Genomic DNA, 16,829 nt, shown 5'->3' with positions numbered 1-16,829 from the left:
AAGGTATGGTCAATTTGCATGTTTGTCTTTTATTAGTGTAGATTATTACTTTCAGGTGTCCTCATTGACAAGAGCAAGGAAATATGTGGTTTATACTAAACCCCTGCATATACACATATCTGTATTTCCATGTTATCATTTGTGTCAATATTAAACTAAACACGAGTTCATGGTGATTTCTCCAACTCTAATCACCACATGGATCACTCTAACCCAGGGATGGGCAAACTTTTTGACTTGAGGGCCACAATGGGTTCTTAAACTGGACTCAGAAGAAGGAGCTGCGGCCGTGTTTCCCGACATTGCCATGTTAACACTGCTGCTGGTGAAGGAGCGGAGGGGAGAGCAAGAGAACCCTCCGCTCTTTCGGCTCCGCGGGCCGGATAGAACAGCCGAACGGCCGGATCCGGCCCGCGGGCCGTAGTTTGCCCACGTCTGCTCTAACCTCTGCTTTTTATCCATAAATTCCCACTCCAACGGTAAGAAACCTAGCTCCTATCATCTGCCATCCATTGATTTACTTATTCAATTCTAGTATGTAGCAGTAACAGAATTGTTAACTCATATCCCCAAGGAATATGACTTTATCAAGAGTTCAGTACTCACCTAGTTTATTTTTTTTAAATATACTTTTATTGATTTCAGAGAGGAAGAGAGAGGGGACGAGGAGGAGAGAGAGAAACATCAATGATGAGAATGAATCATTGATCAGCTGCCTTCTGCATGTCCCCTGCTGGGGATCGTGCCTGCAACCCGGGCATGTGCCCTTGACCGGAATCGAACCTGGGACCCTTTAGTCTGTAGGCCAACGCTCTATCCACTGAGCCAAACCAGCTAGGGCTCACCTACTTTCTTCTACCTTTAGTTTTACAGACCCCACTGATTTCCAAAGTTATTTAGCTCAGTACCTTTCTCTTCCCCTTCTCCAGGCTGTTTCATACGTTTGTAAAAGATTATGTGATCACATTCTGCATTCTATCCTGGGATTTCCCCCCTTCTTCTAAATGATTTTTTAATTTGCATCCATTAAGGTTCATTTTTCATGCTGTAAAATTCTATGGGTTTGATAAATAAATACAGTGTCAGGTATCCACAATTACGTATCATACAGAATACTTTAACTGACCTAAAAAATCCACTGTACTTTGCTATTCCCACCCTCTCTTTCTTCCTTCAAAGCCCCTATCAACCAGTCATCTTCTTACTACATCTATGGTTTTGTCTTTTCCAGGTCATATAATTGAAATCACAGTATGTAATCTTTTCAATCGGCTTCTTTCAGTCAGCAATATGCACTTAAGTTCCACTGTTGCCGAAACCGGTTTGGCTCAGTGGATAGAGCGTCGGCCTGCGGACTGAAGGGTCCCAGGTTCGATTCCAGTCAAGGGCATGTACCTGGGATGCGGGCATATCCCCAGTAGGAGATGTGCAGGAGGCAGCTGATCGATGTTTCTCTCTCATCGATGTTTCTAACTCTCTATCTCTCTCCCTTCCTTTCTGTAAAAAATCAATAAAATATATTTAAAAAAAAAAAAAAAAAGATCCACTGTGTCTTTGCATGGATGGGTAGCTCATTTCTTTTTATCACTAAATAATATTTTATTGTATGGATATACCAGGGTTTATCCATTCACCTACGGAAAAGCATCTTTGTTGCTTGTTTGGGGCAATTATGAGAAAACCTGCTATGAACATTCATGTGCAGGTATTTGTGTGGGCATAAGTTTTCAAATCAGTTGACTAAATAACAAGGAGCTGAATTGATGGATCATATGGTAAAACTATGTTTAGCTTTGTTAAAACTGCCAAACCATCTTCCAAAGTGGTGGTATCACTTTGCATTCCCACCAGCAATGTCTGAGAGTTCCTGTTGCTCTGCATCCTCCCCAACAATTAGCATTGCCAGGTTTTCTTTGGATTTTAGCCATTCTAATCGCTAAAGGTAGGTATTTCCTCTGTTTAAAAAAAAAAGTGAAAAATACTAAATCCCGAATCAGATTTTTATTTTTGATTAGAGCTGTCAAGTGCTCACATCTCTAAGAAGGAAGCCCAAACCCTGAGGCTAAAGGATGTGAAGGATCAGCAGCCAGTGTAATATTGGGCACAAATGCCAGTGGAAATTTAACTGGGCTTATATTTTATTAGGACTATTATTTTTGTAGTTTCTGGTTACAAAGTTCCACAGGTTTTAAGTGGTCTGCACAGCCTTCTTTTTCCCATAAGCCCTGCTACTTTTAGAGTGTAATTTTGTGGAAAACATGGGGTTTTCTCCAGTAACACATTTTTGGCATTACAGCAGAAATGCCTATACTTTCCCCTAGGACACACCACCCTATCTTCTCCTGTTTCTAAAGACTTCACTTCTATACTTTCCAACATCAAAGGAATTCCAATTCCCTGGACCCTTTCTTGGTTTGTTTTTATCTTCCTTTTTCCTCCCCCAGGATGGGCTTACATGGTAATCACTTAAAAGCTCCCAAATAGCCTTGATTTTCCTCAGATGCCTGTCCTTTCATCACACCCCACCAGCAAAACCACAGCCTTAGATCAATACTATAATCTCCCTTCCCTAACTCCTGCTCTGAGCATTTGGCCTCCGCTGAATAAAGTCCAACAATCTTGCAAAGACCCACTCTTACAAAGTCAGCTGGGCTCTCCCACTGCTATCAACAATACACTCAGAAATCTTGAGTTTGTTCCCCATTCCCCTCTGTGTCTAGCCCACATTTTCACCATTCACTTTAAGCCCACTACTCGAACTCGGTGAGCACACTACCTTGACTATCTAATCTAATAAAAGACAAACATGCAAATTGACCATAACCTCGCTACGCCATAAGCCATGCCCACCAGCCAATCAGAGCGACTATATGCAAATTAACCCAACCAAGATGGTGGCCAGCAGCCACGAAGCTGAAGCGAGCAGGAGGCTTGGTTGCTCCAGTGATGGAGGAAGCCAAACTTCCCGGCTGGCTCTGAGCTCCACTGAATGCAACAAAGTTTCAATTATAGAAGGTAAATAAGTCCCAGAATAAAAAAGAAAAACAAAAAAAAGGAGAGGCTGGGAGCTTCCGTCGCTGGGGGGCTTGGCCAGCCTGAAAACGGCCCTCAACCCCTCACCCAGGCTGGCCAAACCTCCATGGGGTGAGGATCCCCACTGGGAGGGGCTTGACCAGCCTGCAAACAGCCATCAGTCCCTCATCCAAGCTGGCCAGACACCCCAGGGGGGACCCCGACCCTGAAGGGGGTGTGACCAGCCTGCAAACAGTCATCAGCCCCTCACCCAGGCTGGCCAGGCACTCCAGCGGGACCCCCACCTTGATCCAGGACACCCTTCAGGGCAAACCAGCTGGCCTCAACCCATGCACCAGGCCTCTATCCTATATAATAAAAGGGTAATTTGCAAACTGACCCTAACAGCAGAACGACTGGGAATGACTGGTCACTATGACACACACTGACAACCAGGGGGCAGACGCTTAATGCAAGAGCTGCCCCCTGGTGGTCAGTGCACTCCCACAGGGGGAGCTGTGCTCAGCCACAAGCCAGGCTGATGGCTGCCAGTACAGAGGTGGTGGTGGGAGCCTCTCCCGCCTCCTCAGCAGTGCTAAGGATGTCCGACTGCAGCTTAGGTCTGCTCCCTGCTGGCAAGTGGATATCCCCCGAGGGCTCCCGGGCTGCCAGAGTGATGTCTGACTGTCAGCTTACGCCCAATTCCCTGGGGAGTGGGCCTAAGCCAGCAGGTGTTCATCCCCTGAGGGGTCCCAGACTGCAAGAGGGCACAGGCCGGGCTGAGGGACCCCACCCCGCCAAGTGCACAAATTTTTTTGCACCAGGCCTCTAGTTTTTATCATAAAACAGGACTTAAATGGGACTCCACCATGATATATGGTCATGAGTTCTATCCTCTACTTTCCTATTACAAATTGGTCTGTATCCATAACATTCTCATGGCGACCCTCTTGGCGCAGTGGGCAGCGCATCAGTCTCATAACATTCTTCACCTCTTCCACTATTATCAAAGTGAATAGCATGCACTCCTCTTCAAGAAAAACCATCCTGTGCTCCTGAACTACTTTCCTCGCTCTAGGCCAGCGGTACTCAACCTATGGGTTGTGACCCCTTTGGCAGTCGAATGACCCTTTCACAGGGGTCGCCTAAGACCATCCTGTATATCAGAATTTACATTACGATTCATAACAGTAGCAACATTACAGTTATGAAGTAGCAACGAAAATAATTTTATGGTCGGGTTACAACATGAGGAACTGTATTTAAAGGGCCAGAAGGTTGAGAACCACTGCTCTAGGCCCTTGCTTACAGCCTTCCAAGTTGTATTTTCATCGTTTCTCTCTTTACTTTCCTTCTCAATCTATAAGAACACAGTCTCAAAAAATGTATACACTTTTCATAAAATGTAGGGTAGGGCAAAAGTAGGTTTATAGTAGTGAGTATGCAAAACAGAGTTTATTCTTGTACTAGAGGCCCAGTGCACAAAAATTTGTGCACTCGGGGGAGGGGAGTTCCCTCAGCCCAGCCTGTGCCCTCTCACAGTCTGGGACCCCTCAGGGGATGAACACCTGCTGGCTTAGGCCCGCTCCCCAGGGGATTGGGCCTAAGCTGGCAGTCAGACATCACTCTGGCAGCCTGGGAGCCCTCGGGGATGTCCACTTGCCAGCGGGAAGCAGGCCTAAGTTGCAGTCAGACATCCTTAGCACTGCTGAGGAGGCAGGAGAGGTTCCCACCACCACCGCTGTACTGGCAGCCGTCAGCCTGGCTTGTGGCTAAGCACAGTTCCCCCTGTAGGAGCGCACTGACCACCAGGGGGCAGCTCCTGCATTAAGCGTCTGTCCCCTGGTTGTCAGTGTGTGTCATAGTGACCAGTCATTCCCAGTCTTTCTGCTGTTAGGGTCAATTTGCATATTACCCTTTTATTATATAGGATTATTATTCATTAATGTATTAAAAAACTCCTGTAAACCTACTTTTGCCCCACACTGTATATGCTCCTGTGGTATAAATCACTGTCAATAATGCACTGAGGTTGGTGGTGAGCATAATGAACTTTTAAAAAAAGTTTTTAATGTAATAAAAACAAGTACAGTTAGTAATTATTTGTTAAAATGCGTTAAATTTTGTATACATTTATTGGGATGCCATACCTTGGACTGACATCTTACTCTCATCTAACTTATGTCTCTTCAGTTTTATCTACACAGACAAACTAAAATGAAACTTACTTAGAAATGATGTAGTAGTCTCTAACAGTACTTTCTAAAGGGGATTTTAGGGATAATTTTGGATTATGTGGATTTTCATCTTACATGCTGACATTAGAAGCTAATTGCCAGGTACAATGTAACTCCACTATTAGCCAGTCATTAAAAAACAAAACACAGACCTATTTAAAACCACAGACCTAGAGACAACCAAGATGGCCGCATAGGTAAACACCTGAATTTGCTGCCATGCACTACCACATTAAAACTACAACTAAAAGACAAAACCTGAATTTGCTGTCATGCACTACCACATTAAAACTACAACTAAAAGCCAAAACCGGTTTGGCTCAGTGGATAGAGCGTCGGCCTATGGACTGAAAGGTCCCAGGTTCGATTCCGGTCAAGGGCATGTACCTGGGTTGCGGGCACATCCCCAGTGGGGGATGTGCAGGAGGCGGCTGATCGATGTTTCTCTCTCATCGATGTTTCTGACTCTCTATCTCTCTCCCTTCCTCTCTGTAAAAAATCAATAAAATATATTTTAAAAAAAAAAACAAAAACAAAACTACAACTAAAAGACAAAACGAATACCATCCAGAACCACAAGAAGGTTGGCTGAGTGGAAATTCTACAACTAGAAGGAAAGGGAAAAGCGCACTAAGTCCGGTAGGAGGTGCAGTGGGGTGGAAGTGTGGAGGTATGGAGGCTCATGCGAAAGAGGCTGGCAGCTGGGTACGCTCTTGTCTTTTTCAGTCGGGAGGGAGAAACAAGCTCCCAACTGCTCTGAACTACAGTTCCAGGTGAGAATTTGGGGACCCAGACTCATACGGAGAGAAACTGGACTGTCTGGCATCGGGCCGGAACGTGAGGGCGGCTTTCTCGCAGAGGTGCTTGCAGCGGTCATTGTTCCTGCACAGGGCTGCGGGACACAGACCCCAGGACCTCTCCGAGGCAGAGCAGACTGGCAGCCATTGCGTTTTGCTCGACCCCAGTGATTCCCTGAGACGCCGCCCCACCCAATTTACAACCCCACCCAAGCTGTACGCAGAGGCGTTTGCATATGAATGGCCTGGTCTTTCTCCGCCTAAAAACCTGGGCAGACTCAGTGAGCGCCAAAGCCCCACTGAAGCAAGTCCTGCCCCATAAGGGTGTCTCCAGCACAGAAGTTCTCCCATTGTAGACACAACTGGTCTTCACAGCCAATTGACCTGGAGGTCAATTCCACTCAGTGATACCAACAGCAATCAAGGCTTAACTACAAGACTGTGCACCCAGCCCACAAAGGGGTGCACCAAGAGTGTCCACCTCAGGTAATTGGGGAGGCTGAGCCACTGGGCTTTATAGGACACCTAGCACACAAAGCCACTCTATCAACACAGGGAAGCAGCCAAAATGTGGAGACAAAGAAACAGGTCACAAATGAAAGAAATGGAGGAAAGCAAACTACTGGATATAGAGTTCAAAACCACGGTTATAAGGTTACTCAAGAATCTTCTAGAAACCTCTGAGAAATTTAGTGAGACCCTCAAGGATATGAAAAAGGACCAATTAGAAATTAAGCATACAGTGATTGAAATAAAGAATAATATACAGAGATCCAACAGCAGACCAGAGGATCCCAAGAATCAAGTCAAAGATTTGAAATACAAAGTAGCAAAAAACACCCAACCGGAAAAGCAAAAGGAAAAAAGAATACAAAAATATGAAGATAGTGCCAGGAGGCTCTGGGACAACTTCAAGCCTACCAACATCCGAATTATAGGGGTGCCAGAAGAAGAAAGAGAGCAAGATATTGAAAACCTATTTGAAGAAATAATGACAGAAAACTTCCCCTACCTGCTGAAAGAAATAGACTTACAAGTCCAGGAAGCGCAGAGAACCCCAAACAAAAGGAATCCAAAGAGGACCACACCAAAACACATCATAACTAAAATGCCAAGGGCAAAAGACAGAGAGAGACTCTTAAAAGCAGCAAGAAAAAGAAAGTCAGTTACCTACAAGGGAGTACCCATACGACTGTCAGCTGATTTCTCAACAGAAACTATGCAGGCCAGAAGGGAGTGGCAGGAAATATTCAAAGTGATGAATACCAAGAACCTACAACCAAGATTACTCTACCCAGCAAAGCTATCATTCAGAATTGAAGGTCAAATAAAGAGCTTCACAGATAAGAAAAAGCTAAAGGAGTTCATCACCACCAAACCAGTATTATATGAAATGCTGAAGGGTATTCTCTAAGAAGAGGAAGAAGAAAAAGGTAAAGATAAAAATTATGAACAACAAAGTGACAACAAATACGTATCTATCAACAAGTGAATCTAAAAATCAAGTGAATAAAAAATCTGACAAACAGAATGGTCAATACAATAGAATCAGGGGCATAGAAAGGGAGCGGACTGAGAATTCTTGGGGAGGGAAGGGGGGTGCAAAAAGAGACTGGACAAAAATCGTACACCTATGGACAAGGACAGTGGGGGGGGGTAAAGGCAGGGGGGGTGGGAACCAGTTGGAGGGGAGCTATGGGGGGGAAAAGAGGAACAACTGTAATAATCTGAATAAAGATTTTTTTTAAATAATAAAATTAAAATTAATTAATTAATTAATTTAAAAAACACACAAACCTGATTTAACCTCAATCCTCCTCTAGGCACTCCCTAACCTCTTTCCTCATCTATATTTCTCAAGAGTAATCTATATTCACTTTCTCTCTGCTTGGTCCCTTCTGTTTATTCTGATTTTTCCCCCACCACTCAATTCAAACTGTTCTCCCTGAGATCACAATAATCTAATTTCCAAATTCAGTGGAAAATTTTCTGTGCCTATTTCACTAAACCTATCTGTTGCAATTGACACCAAAGAGCACTTCATTTCTGATACTCCTCTGCTCAGCTTCTGTGACACCACACTCCTCTTTCCAGGTCCCTCTTAACTATTCCTTCTTGGGATCCATCCAGTCTTTTCATGTTAGTGTTGCTCAGGATGCCATCTTTGACCCACTGCTCTTCTCACTTCACTTACTCTTTTCATACACTCCCAGAGTTCCAACTACCAAGAGGTAATTCCCAAATCAGTCATGACCTGGACCTCTCCCAAGCTTCAGGCAATAATGGTCCCTGCCAATCTGCCTTACACACTTCTCTACTGAAAGAAGTAGAGCCCAGACCATCCTTTGTGCTAGGAGGATGTTTTATATATCCCTAGAGGCCCGTTGCATGAAATTCGTGCATGGGATGGGGGAGTCCCCTCAGTCCAGCCTGCACCCTCTCCAATCCAGGACCCCTCGGAGGATGTCGACTGCCGTTTAGGCCCAATCCCTGGGATTGCGCTTCCTGGACTTGTAAGTTTATTTCTTTCACCAGGCAGTCAGACATTCCTCTCGCAATCCAGGACCGATGGCTCCTAACTGCTCACCTTCCTGCCTGCCTGATCGCCCCTAACTGCCCCCCCCCCCCCGCTAGCCTGATCACCCCTAACCACCTCTGCCTGCCAGCCTGATCGTCCCTAACCGTCCCCCCCCTGCTGGCCTGGTCACTCCTCACTGCCCCCCTTGCCGACCTGCTCACCACATGCAGCTGGCTGTTTGGTCATTGCATGAGGGCATCCTGACCAATTTGCATATTGCCCTTTTATTAGTATATATTACTACCCTCACACCCCTACAGCTGATTCAATACATGTCAACACCTGACATTGAAAGTCACCAATTCACACCACAGCAAATAACGAAAAGCTATGCCAATGAAGAATGATGACAATTAGCAAGACCAACTTGGCAAGTCTCTCAGGAATTTGAAATAGGAAGGAAAGAATAAGTCAAGAGAAAAAAAGAGAAGTAATAAAACGAGAAACTAGTGACTGCAGCTGAGTCACTTTAGAAGGGGAATAAAGTAACAAACCATGAACTCCAGCTGTTGTGATTACTGGAGCCACCTTAACCCAGAAGACCTCTTCTTTGTGTAAGGCTTGCTTCTTTGGCTTTTTCTGGTTTCCATGAAGTCAGATCCCATGGCTAAGATTTCCATTTTTACTTATCTTCAAATATATTGTAACTAGAGGCCTGATGCATGAAAATTCATGCAAGACTAGGCCTTCCTACCCCCGGCTGCCAGCCCTGGCTTCCCTCCAGCATCCAGGACCCGGGCTTCTCTACTCCGGCCGCTGGCAGGCACCCGGGCTGGCTTTCCCCGGGCTGCCCACAGGCACCCAAGACCTGAGCTGGCTTCCCCCAGGCTACCTGCAGGCACCCGGGACCCAGGCTGGCTTCCCCTGGGCTGCCCTCAGGCACCTGGGACCCAGCTGGCTTCCCTCCAGCCCTGGCTTCGTCAGGAAGGACATCCAGAATGACATCCGGTCTAATTAGCATATTGCCCTTTTATTATTATATACTTCTTACAATTATTATTTGATTCATGGTTCCTTGCAAGAACCTAACAGAGCCAGAAACCCAACCATCAACTTTGATTTCTCTCTCCATCATCCCATTCTATCCTGTCAGTGCTACTTTAAAACGTTACAACTATGTTTGTTCTTCTCCACCCCTACCACTGATCAAGTTCAGATCCTTACAGTGGGGCCTTGACTTACGAGTTTAATTCATTCCGTGACGGAGCTCGTAACTCAAATTACTCGTATGTCAAATCTTAAAGTGAACGAGTGAGACACGTGATGCTGGGCTGATGTAGTGGGGTTCACTGTGACCTTCGCTGTGCCAACTAGCGGTGGGGTATCTGAAGCTGGCTCGTAACCCGAATTTTAGCTCGCAACTCAAAGCAAAAAATCGGCCGAAAGACGGCTTGTATCTCGAAAAACTCGTTAGTTGGGACACTCGTAAGTCAAGGCCACACTGTATTTCTGATGTGGTCTGCTGGAACAGTCTTCTAAATGGGTTTGATATACCCAATATTGTACCTGTTGAATCTATCTTTTAATTATTGTGTAATCTGACAAAAATGAAAATATGAACCAGTCACTTCCTATTTAAAATCCTTTAATGATTCATCTCCTACAGAATAAGATCTAAGCTCAATAAAATATTCTATAAGGCCTCTCACAATCTTTTTCCAGCTGCTCCTTGTTGCACACTTAAATTCCAATCACCCAAAACTGCTTGTAGTTCCAAAGATATACAAGAATTCTCCGTGCTTTCTTACTTGTAATACCTAACCCCTCCTCTTCCCCTACAGACTACTTATCTTTTAAGACTGACCACTAGCCTCATCCCCTCTAAAAGCTATCCCTGACACCAACTTCATCCCTTCCAATGTCAGCCTGAGTAGAACTTCTCCTGCCCTCCAACGTGTGCTCTTTGTAACACTTCCTTTACCACATCATGTCCTTGGTGCTCTTTGAATAAAAAGACAGTATTGCATGCACCTCTGAGTGCCCAGAACCTTGCACAATGTAAACAAACACTCACTAAAAGGTTGCTGAATAAATGAAAAAATAAGTAAATAGAGATCAAGGCATATACACAAACTAGAGGACCGGCGCACAGAGAGATTCACGCACGGTGGGGTCCCTCAGCCTGGCCTGCGCCCTCTCACAATCCGGAAGCCCTTGGGGAATGTTGGACTGCGGGTTTCGGCCCGATCCCCACAGATCAGGCTGAAACCAGCAGTCCGACATCCCCTGAGGAATGTAGTAGTGCACAAAGTGGCAGGTGGCTGGGGAGGAGCCCAAGCCAGAGTCCGGCGCCACGCCACTCCCCTTATCCCAGCCCCATGGCACACGCCTCTGCTACCACTTGGTAGCGCTGCCATGGAGGTAGGCGAGGCTCGAGCCAGCGCAGCTGCACTTGCCAGCCATGAGCCCAACATCTGGCGCCCATCAGTCAGCTGAGCAGTGCTCCCACTGTGGGAGCGCACTGACCACCAGGGGGCAGCTCCTGTATTGAGCGTCTGCCCCCTGGTGGTCAGTGAACGTCACAGCAACCTGTCAAGCAGTTGACCAGGGTTTTATATATATAGACTGAAGACCCGATGCATGAAAATTCATGCAAGAGTAGGCCTTTCTTCCCCCGGCTGCCAGCACCAGCTTCCCCCTGGCACCCAGACCCAGGTTTCCCTCCTCCCACCGCCCGCAGACACCTGGGACCCGGGCTGGCTTCCCCCAGCTTTGTCAGGAAGGATGTCCGGAATGATGTCCGGTCTAATTAGCATATTACCCTTTTATTATTATAGAAGATGTCTAGCAGGGTATCTGCTAAACAGCAACTGCTCAATGAATTATCATTACTATTGTCTATTTTACTGCAAATATGATTATTAGACTCACTTGAGTCTTTCAAATTATCAACTGGTATTTTTAAAGCTAAATTTCCCAAAAATCTGGGAAATGCTCAGTTTGGTTTTTAAATTCCTTGATTTTTGAGGAGCAATTTTATATCACCCCCATAATTCTTATAGGACATTTGTATTGGCAGGCAAGCAAATATTTATTGAGGTATTTGTTCAACCTTAAGAAGTGAAAGAAAGCAGATAAGCAATTAAACTTAGGTCTAATGGTAGTTGATATTGAGGGGGAGGGAAATTGGGCATACCAAAAGATAAACCTATTTGGTTAGATACTGTTAATAATGCTTTAAATTAAAAATGCAATCCACTATTTCATTGCTTCCTACCATTCCCAACTTACACTCATCTTCTAAGCTGCCCTAAATTAGCATAATCAAGGTGTCTGGACTCTTCCATGGCATTAGTGTGATCCAGGTAACACTTTTCTCCAGAAGTAGTTTTAATGTCAACTATTCTTCAAAAAGTTCTAAATATGATCAATGAATTTTACCTACTTGAGATACTTAAAAATCTCACACAAATTGAAATAGGCAATTTGGTATAGTGGAAAGAGCTACATTTAGAATCTGTGAAAACAAGTTTCAATCCTGGCTTAACTGTGACTGGCAAAATCTAACCTCTTTCTCAGATCTAAAATGAGAATTCCACCACCTTGCCCAAATCTACTTCTATCAAAATGCTTTATAAAATATCCAAAGAGTGATAACTTCACAAATATAAAAATGAAATCTGTAACTGAAAACATTTCTGGTAATCAAAGCAAATTCATGAAAATGCTTTAAGTTGGAATAAAGTTATCATTATAACTTAAGTCTAAACTTGTCATATTTGTATTTATTCAAAGCTGACAACTGTAAAAAGGAAAGAAACGTACCTGAGTATTTCAATAGTTGGTGTGAAACTGCTAAGCAAAAGGTTTTGTTGTGGGTTTGTTGTTTTTTTAACGTACAGAATACACACCCTATTTCTCTGCAATCCAAACAACTTTGTCTATTTGCCTGGCATTATTTATTATTAATCCCTTCAGGTCACTTAAGGAACCACACACTGCGACCAAAAACAGTAATTCCAACTTAAAAGAATAAACTCTTAAAAACAGAAAGTGGTCAGAGCAAAAGAAACCAAGATATTTCTATTTCAAAGGTAAGGATAATTCTCATTCTGGAAAATAATTATCAATCCTTTAAAATTCTGTAATATGCAAAAAAACTTTGTGAACAGTAGTTATTAATGTCAAATGTGTCTCAAAATGCTTAGGTAAAAACAATGCAGCACAATGATAGGTTAAATAAAATTAACTCTGCTTATTTTGGGACTTCAAAGTTTTACTTACCCACGACCTATTACACTTCCCCTTTTCTCCCTTCCTTTATTACTGGGACAGAGTTGCCCAGTACTTTTGGTGTGATCCACTCAGAAAAACAACAGGAAGAAAAACACCCAACACATTAAAATAACAAGACAAGAGGAAGAGGCAGTAGAAGGGGGGAAAAAGAGACTGTGGTTGCATCAAGGGGGAAGGGAGAGACAAAGGGGAGAAAGAAAGGGATGAGAGCAAAAGGATGACAAATAACAAAATCTGTTCTTCCGGAAATAATGGTTTATGATTATAAAAGAGTGAAGTTTCCAGAAAGTGAATCTTACTTAGTCTTACACAACAGAAAGTAATACAGAGGCCAACAAGAAAAATAATTGAGACAGCAGTGTCATAAATATTCCAAACGCCAACCAATTTCACACAAGCATGAACTTTTCTCTGACCTAAATCATCAACTTCATGTAAAAGGAGTTAGTAAAACTAATCAAACCATGTTACAGTGCTAAATAAACTGTAATCACGCATCTTAGATATCATGGAAATTCAGAGCTGGAAATTTCCTTCCCAGCCATCCAGCTCCACTCCCTCATCAGGCAGGGAAAGAAACTGATGCCCTGTTTTGTAACATGCCTAAAATCACAAATGACTGCAGAATTCAGGAAAGCTAGAACTCTTTGTTCAATACTCTTCCATATCTTCTGCTTCTGACTTTTGTAAGTTAATTATTAACCATCAACCATACATTTAAAAAGTTTGTCAAGTCTAACAAAAAGCTTTCTGCTCGCCAGATCAGAAGTAAACACCTCATAACACAGCACTCACTGTTCACACAAATTAAAACAGAAAATTAAACAACAGCCTTGACAGGGTATTATCAAAATATCCGAACTTAAGAAAAAAAACAAAAGCCCAGTATTCTAAAATTTTGAGCCATTTAAGTTAAGAAGCATATGGGAAGCTTTTCTCTGGGTCTATGAATAAAAAGAAGAAATATTCAACAAGGCCTATTTTTATACGTGGTTCTATGCAGTCAAATCATTTGGTAGATTTGTCCCCATTCTCCTTTCTGATTAAATAGTTACTCATTTGTCAAGGTTCTTCTTAAATTTCACTTCTGTATACTTTAAGTATTTAACCACAATTGTTTATACCCTCTCTATCCATGTCACTAGAACCTGATTAAAACCATCCCTTTGTAGCCAATCAAAATAAGGCTGCTTTGAATGTAAAAGCTCCAGATTCAGGTTTGGGGCCTAAAAAATTGGATTTGTTTCCAGGCAAATACATTGGATTGTTCCTCCCCGCCACCCCACCCCATCCCACCACACACACAAGTAAACTTGATGCATGCTCTTAATTTGGGCTACATTTTTACAATTCCCATTGCAACTTATAATTTTATATAAAACTGATCTGCATGAAGCTTTGTTTTAATATAGCAGACACTGATGAGGGAAGAGGGAGACAAGCACAAGCCTAAGGCTTTTTTTTTTTAACTGCAGGTGTAAAACCCAAGCCAATTTTCTTTAAAATACTAAATAACGTGTTTTTTTTTAAAAAAAAAAAATTCTTGTTTTCAACCAAACTTCACATAATGCCAACACGTAAATATACGGCATTTCCAATCGTAAATATACGGCATTTCCAATCAGCAGTGGTAGATTTCTGCTCCCGGAAGAAAACGCGGACTCCTGAGGTTTCACCTCTCTTACCCTCCCAGCTGCCTTCCGTAAGACACATTGACTGCAAACTTGGGCCCCTCGTCCCTTTGTGGCCCCCTACCCCCCCCCCCCCAAATCTCTGGCCTAATTTTGGACAAAGTCCCCCACTGATGACTCCTCCCCCTGTCTACCCCTGCACGCCCTTAGCAATTACACCTCGGCATCGGGCCTCTCTCCCCCCGGGTAAGAAGAGAACGCCTGACCCACGCCACCTGGAGAACAATGTAACCCAACTCCGAGCCCATGGATTCCTCCATCCAGGCCCTAAGATTTATCTCCGGGGGAAATCAGAAAGCGAGTCGTGTCCTGTCATGCTGGCTTCCCCCGAGGTGTCCTAGTCCCAGCCCAGGCTGACCGCCCCGTGACGCCGAGGAGCAGGTTACTCACCTTCCCGGCCCCGGCCCGCCCCGGGGCAGCAGCGCGGCGGCGAGTCCCCTCCGAGGGCGCCCGGGCCCGGAGGGAGGGAGGGGGGCGGGGGCGGACGAGGCGGCGGGGACCCCTACCTTTGTAGTGCACCCGCAGGTTGTTCTGCGACAGGCCGATGTAGCTGAACTTGTCCTTGGGGCTCCAGGACCGCGGCAGCGGCGTCTCCTGCTCGTCCACGGCCGGGTAGAGGCGCTTCAGCCGCCGCTGCAGCTCCTTCTCCTGCTCGTTCAGGGCCGAGTCCCCGTGCGGGAAGGGCGCCGCGGCGCTGCTGCCCGCCAGGGCCGGGCCCGGGGCTGGGGCGCCTCCGGCCGGGCCGGGGCCCGCGGCGAGACCCGGCGGCGCGCTGGCGGCCGAGGCGGGCGGCGGGGGCGGCGGGGGCGGCGGGGCCGCGGTGGCCGGGGGCGGCGGCGGCGGCGGCGGCGGGTGCAGGAGCAGGGCGGCCGCCGCGGCCCCCAAGCCGCCGCCGCCACCCGCGCCGCCACCGGGCGAGCCGGCGGGCGAGGAGCCGGCGCTGACGGCCGGGGGCGCGGGCAGGACGACTCCGGAGACCGGGGCCACGGCCGCCGGCGGTGGCGGCGGCAGCTGCTGCTGTGGCTGCGGCGGCGGCGGCGGCGGCTGCCCGGACATCCCGGCCGCGACTCAGTCCGCGGCCGCCTCCACCTCTTCTCTCCTTCCTCCTCCGCTTCCCGGGGGCGCTGTCGCTGCGGCCGCCGGCACCAGGCGCCCAGTCCGCCCGCCCCGGAAGCAGGCGGCGGGCCGCGCGCCCAGGGAGAGCGCGACGGTTGGGGGTCGGGGTCGGGGCCGGGTGGGCAGCGGGCCCGGGAGCCCGAAAGAACGTTGGCGGAGCGCGGGCCGGGCCGGGGCGAGGCGAGGCGAGACGGAGCGCGGGCGGGAGGGCGCGGAGGCAGCCGCTGCGGCCGCTGGTCTCGCGGCTGTTTCCCGGCGGGCGGGCCAGGCCGGCGCGAGACGCTGCGCGCGGGCGGCGCTGGGCGAGGGGGCGGCACCGAGCGCGAGCGGCGCGGGGGGCGGGGAAGCGCCGGCGGCGGGGCCCGGGCGGCGGGGTGGGGGCGCGGCCCGAACGGCGGAGCTCGTTCCCCGGCCCGCAGGCGGCTCGCGGACGCGGCGCGGGGGTCCCCGAGGAGGTCCCCGCCCCCTCCGCCGAGCTCGCCCCCCGCCCCCCAGTATCTCCTCCTCCTACTTTACTTCTTTTTGTTGTCGTCGCCCCACCTCCCCACCGTGGGGTTCCCGCTGGAGCGGCGGGGCTGCTGCTCGCCCAGGCGAAAGTAATCGAGCCCCGCTGGGGCCTCCGGAGCGCTCGGGCTCGGGGACCCCGAATCCGGTCCCGAGGTGAGCAGTGTGGAGAGTGCCCCCGGGCCCCCCGGGACAGGTTCCGGTGGGCCTCCCTGCGGACGAACCCACTTGATACGTCTCAGTATTCAATACCTTGACGTTGTCATTAGGGGGTGGAAACCTTTCCTGAAGGCAGGCTCCCCCTTAAAACAGCGAGCATTGTGTGGCTTAATTTTACGAGGCCCTTATTGCACGGACGGTGGTGGGTGTGTAACAGGTACACCACCAACGCCGGCGGCTTCAGAGAGCAGTCAGAAGACAAGGCTCAGTTTGTACGTTATAGGAAGGGCTCCTAGAGACATCAAAACATTTTTATAGGCTCGTTAATTTTCATAACAGGCCTCTTCGGGTAGCAAAGAATTGTGCTCATTTAAAAATATATTGTTATTGATTTCAGAGGGGAAGAGAGAGAGAGAGAGAAACATCAATGATGAGAGAGAATCATTGATCCGCTGCCTCCTGCACGCCCTCCACTGGGGATGGAGCCCACAACCCCAGC

At 47.2% G+C, this 16,829-nt stretch overlaps 1 protein-coding gene across 3 annotated transcripts in view; it reads right to left on the bottom strand.

The window, feature by feature from the left end:
- Positions 1–15,747, bottom strand: part of RANBP9 (RAN binding protein 9) — a 104,991-nt gene extending 89,244 nt beyond the window's left edge. The window contains exon 1 of one of the 3 annotated variants that reach the window (XM_036349935.1): positions 15,058–15,747. In XM_036349935.1, coding sequence (XP_036205828.1) covers positions 15,058–15,607 — 550 coding nt within the window. In that variant the 5' untranslated portion in view covers positions 15,608–15,747. The remainder of the gene's footprint in view (positions 1–15,057) is intronic. The other 2 variants (XM_036349934.1, XM_036349933.1) reach the window with 2 other exon arrangements.
- Positions 15,748–16,829: the final 1,082 nt, after the last annotated feature.

This window comes from Myotis myotis, unplaced genomic scaffold (genome assembly GCF_014108235.1).
Source record: "Myotis myotis isolate mMyoMyo1 unplaced genomic scaffold, mMyoMyo1.p scaffold_m19_p_2, whole genome shotgun sequence".
Lineage (NCBI taxonomy): Eukaryota > Metazoa > Chordata > Mammalia > Chiroptera > Vespertilionidae > Myotis > Myotis myotis.
This window is presented reverse-complemented; position numbering and strand designations above follow the sequence as displayed.